Below are 4,791 nucleotides of genomic sequence, written 5' to 3' on the forward strand. Positions count from 1 at the left end.
CGGTCGCGAGCTCCTCCTGTCAGCGGGGCTAACCCGCGTAACGTCGTCCCGGAGGACCCACGACGAGAGCAAAGATGGGCGAGGCACCCAGGAGCCCCCGGCGGCAACTGCTGCGGAGGTGCTGGTAGACATGGCAGCGCGGCGAGCCCCGGGCGGTGCTTGTGTTGAGATCTGTTACGGGGCAACGGCCCTGCACACAGCGGCCGAGCGTGGTCTGTGGATATGATGGAGCATCTCGTGCGGGACGTCGGGCTGTCGGTGAATGAGATGGATAGCTGGCATCGTACGCCACTATGCTACGCTGCGTTAGATGAGGTCGGTTCCCGGCCGTGCCGTCCTGCTGCGGCTTGGGGCGGACCCCAGAGGAGGTCAGTCGCGTGACCTTTCGGCGATGTCCGGCCCCCTCGCGGAGTGCCGGACCCCACTGGATTGGGCGCTGCTTCACGGCGAAGAGGATGCCGCTTACTCCCTGCTTCATAGCGCCGGCCTCGCGTGGCATGATGGAGCGCGGGCCGCGCGGGCGACGGGACGGACCGGGAGAGGGAGTGCCCCGGTATTAAAGACGGCTTTCTCTTTACTGAAGAAAGGGTATATGCCGACGAATATGCGATCGAAGCTGCTTGCGGCGGTGAGACTGCTTCTGCGATCGTGGATCCGCAGCACCCGCTATATGTTCAGAGTAAGCCTAGGACATGGCGATGTTGACTCTGAGCTGTGGACAACATACTTCTACGCGCTACAGAACACAGATGTGCGGGAAGACGACTTAGAGGCCTTACGCCCGTCCGGGCCCGACGTCAGTTCCACACCTTCGACCAGGAACTCGGTCTGCTCGGGAGGGACGCGCAGAAACCTTTTCTAGATCGCGCGTTCGTGTCTTGCGGCACCATGGCTCTCTGCTTCGTCATTGGCGACGTCAGCCCAATGCCGGCTGCCCATATTAAAAATCGCGTCCGCTGGTTATTGGACAAGGGGGCCCAGGCGCGATGAGGACCGTCGCCGCCGACGAACCGCTGCCCATGGCCTGTATCTTTACGAGGATGGCCGCTTTAGCTACAGCCGACATTACTTCGGGATGGCCTCAGGTCCGAGGGCCGCCAGGCACGCCCTTGGATCCTAGAGCACGCGAGGAGGTGATGGAACTACTGGCCGTTGCAGAAGACCTCGCGGACATGAACGGCTGGAATGACTATACTGCAGGTGGTTCGCTCTTCTATAAGAGCATGGTAACAGTCTGTCAGGCGTACGTTAGAATGCTTGATGCCGTTACTAGCGTTTCTATGCCGGATGCAATAGCTATTCACCAGCGAATGCAGGAAACGATGCCTGCGTCGGTGAGGCCGGTGGTTTCTATACTGATGCAGAAGAGGAAATGAAGGGGTGTGTGCGTGTGTGTGTGTGTTGTGTGTGTGTTTGTGTGTGTGTGTGTGTAGAGGGGGTGGGGGGGGGGGGGGGGGGGGGGGGGGGGGGGGGGGGGGGGGGGGGGGGGGGGGGGGGGGGGGAGGCAGGCAAGGGTAACTAATAACATTTATTTAGGTAAGGCTAAGTTATATTTACAGCCGTTTCTGTTAATCCTTCATCTAAGACAGAGGGTATCGCTATTCTTAACATCAGACACCGCAACTAGAACCAGTACGCTTATGGCACTAACAGCTAAGACCTTGGCTTCTAGCTCAGAGGACTGGGAACCGGTAGGCGGCGCCAGTAGCATCTGAAGGAAAGGGTTAGCCCTGTCGATGCGAAGGGCCACGCCGGGTGCTACCCGTACCTCATCCCTAATATCACGCCAGCGACTAGCGGGCGTGAGCTCGGAGGCAGCAGAGGAGCTATCTAGGATAAGCTCGCCAGGGACGACGCTCACAATATCTCCCGCTGTGATGCTGACCTGGTCAGGATTGGTGGTGTGAGGAGGTGCTTCCTAAAGGTCCTAGCACGGGAACGTCGGGGTGACGGACGGCCTGCAGCCTCGGCACCATCGACGCCGGAGTCCCCGTGTAGGTGATACGGACAAAGGGGTGGGGGAGGTCTATATGCTGTTAGAAGGCACATTCGCGCCACTGTAGTGGGTTAGGGCCGTGGCGATGGGTGCAGACGGCGCATCCGCCCACGCGCAGGAGGGAGACGTCCTGCCCGGCGCCGGTCAGCCTGCCGATGGACGCCCGAAGCTTATCTCCCAGTCCCCATGTGTGCGCGGCGATACGCTCAGGGCCAGACGTAGGTCTCGGCGGCCGGGGCGTCTCCGCTGCCGACGCCAGGCGGGCGACGGGCTCGACGTCGAGCCCGAACAGGGGATCCGCCTGTTCGCCTTGGACGACTCTCGCGAACAACCGGCCGAAGGCGGCCAGCTGCTTAATGGTGTTACCTTCGTCGTCCTCAGCCTCCCCGGACGCGAGGCTGACAAGCCGGCGAGCCAGGTCCTGCGAGTCTGACAGGGTGAGGCCGAGCTTGCCGGCGGGGAGGACGGGGAGGAAGTCAAGACCATCGCCGGAGACAATATCTAAGATGCGGCCAGTGTAGAGGCAACGGCTGATGTCGGCCCTTTGTAGATAGAACGCCCTCGACTTGGTATCGGCGGAGGAGGGGTCGACGCCGAGCACCTCGCAGGTGAGGCTGTGGATGTCGCTGCGGCTCCGGTACACGGCGGCGCTGTCGGGTCCCGGCTTCTTGAGTCGCCTGCTCAGCTGGATATAGGCGAGCCTCGTTTGGTACCTGGCGAGGGCTTCGTGGCACTTGGCCTGCTGGGTGTTGCGGTAGAGAACGGCACGGCTCTCGCATCGCGGGAGGTGGAGCGTCGAGCTCGTCGCGGCGGCCCGCCAGGCCTGCAAGAGGGCCACGCACTGTTCGACGCCGCGGGTGACGAGGGACCTTATAATGGCCTCGACCTTGTCCACGGACGAGGCCGGCTCGGACGTATGCGGCCTGGCCTCGCCGGAGGGGGGTTTCTTGTTGTCGGCGTCGTCCCGGTTCCCCGAGCAATCCTCGGACATCTCTGCGACGTTATCTGGCGTGTCGTGGCGGGAGACGTCGCAGTCGAGGTCCTCCACATCCTCACCACCATCTCCATAGTCTGTATGATCCGTGTCATCTATCTCGTCGCTACTAACGACATCCCTAGCGTGGTTCTTGCTCTGCCCATCGTGGGGCCTATCTCGTGTTGCGGCCGGCTGGTCTCCCGGGCGTGTGGTCGTCTGCGGTGAGACTAGGATCGGGTTATGTGTCGGGCACCTCCGCTTACTGGCATGTTGGGCCGCGGCGCGGGCTTGGCTGCCTGCTGGCTGGTGTGTTGTCGTCGTTTGGTAGGAGGATCGGTGGCCCGGGCTCGTTTGCCTGCTGACGTCCTCCCACTTGGATGTCCTTCACGTGGGAGCGTAAGATGCCCTGTCGCTTGTGGCTATACCACGGTGATGGTGCCGGGCGAGGGGGTGCGATGATAATACTGATGGTGAGGATGATGGTGGGCCGGTCGCCCGCCGAGTGTGGGACTATCCGCGGCGTCGTCACCCGAAGACGGCGGGGAATGCGGCACGGCTCTCCGGAGGCCACGCCTTACGACAGGGATATCTGCCGGTCCCCCCGCGCTCGGTCCCGAGCCGCCCACGACGTCCCGGTGGTCCAGGGGCTGACTCTCGGGTAGCTTCTTCCGCCCGGGACCCGCGGCCGGGTCGCAGTCTGAGGAGGCAGCTTGTCACCAGCGGTGCTGGTGGCCGAATCGTCGGGCCACGCGCTCCCGGGCGGTTGGAGGGTCTCGCAGGTATCACCACAGGGACGGAGGTCGCCTGTATACGGGCTGCCCGCGTCTGACATAGGGGCTGGAATGGTGACAAGCTGGGACAGGCAGGGTCCGGCGTTAAAAACTTAGAAGTAGGTGCCTGGGGGCACAACGGCGACATCTCCCTCGACGCAGCGGAAAATACAATACGTCACCTCCCACCGGTCGAGCACGGCTTTTGTGATGAAGATCCTGTCGTGGAGGAAGAACTGCGAGCAAGGTGTGGCGGGAGGGTTTCCACGCGCAGGTCGCTGTTGTTGTTGCTGCTCGCCCTGTCCTTTCCCCTGTCCCTGTGACGGCCGGGAGAGGATAGCCCTTACGCAGTCCTCAAGCCTTCGGCTGGACGTGGGTTTTGACGACGAGCCAGACCTTAGGCCCTCCGCGGAAAACAATATCAATGGTGTGGAGGATGAGCGCTGCAGGTACATTCCGGGACAGCTAAACGGCGCCGGGGAGTTGACGAGTGTGGCTACCCCATCTTTGGAATTGGCGATGAGGGCTGGTTGGTCAGCCAGCTGTCGCCTGTGACCCCCGCCTCTCCGTATATGCCAGCGGAGTATGATGTGATGGTGTCGGGTGAGGGCTGGTGGGAGAAGGGATCAGCCATGTCGGCCTGTATGGGCGGTGCCCTTATTTGGCGTGAGGCTCCCACTGGCACGCGTGGGGCGCGGCGACGTGGGCTCGCCTTGACGACGACGGCCTCCTGCGTCTGGGTGTTGGGCTTCGGCATGTTGAGGATGGACACGCCGAGGGTCTTCGACGTGTGGAAGGTACACATCTGGACACACACTGGGGGGTCGGCGACGTCGAGCAGCAGCTCGACCAGCCCGCTACCTTCTTCGGTCTGGAGGTGAAGCTTGGCGAATCCCATACCTGTCGATACAGGGAGGCGGAGGATTCGATCGTAGTTTCCCGCCTGCATGGACTTGAACACGCGCCAGCGAAGGTTCATCGTCACATCGCTGGCTGGGATGAAGACGGTTATGGGGGAGGACCTGGCAGAGGGCGGTGGGGTTTGTGAC

The 4,791-nt window shown here is 62.4% G+C and overlaps 1 protein-coding gene across 1 annotated transcript; it reads right to left on the bottom strand.

Annotated features, from left to right (window-relative positions):
• Window positions 1–1,580: 1,580 nt before the first annotated feature.
• Window positions 1,581–3,241, bottom strand: CGCS363_v007680 (uncharacterized protein; the record flags this gene model as incomplete). The annotated part of the gene is made up of 5 exons (XM_036639529.1): window positions 1,581–1,598; window positions 1,652–1,711; window positions 1,769–1,918; window positions 2,109–3,188; window positions 3,236–3,241. 5 exons carry the CDS (start codon window positions 3,239–3,241, stop codon window positions 1,581–1,583), a joined length of 1,314 nt encoding a protein of 437 aa, XP_036494020.1.
• Between the last annotated feature and the right edge of the window lie 1,550 nt (window positions 3,242–4,791).

Source organism: Colletotrichum siamense, assembly GCF_013390195.1.
Source record: "Colletotrichum siamense strain Cg363 chromosome Unknown KSG_Cg363_contig05, whole genome shotgun sequence".
NCBI lineage: Eukaryota > Fungi > Ascomycota > Sordariomycetes > Glomerellales > Glomerellaceae > Colletotrichum > Colletotrichum siamense.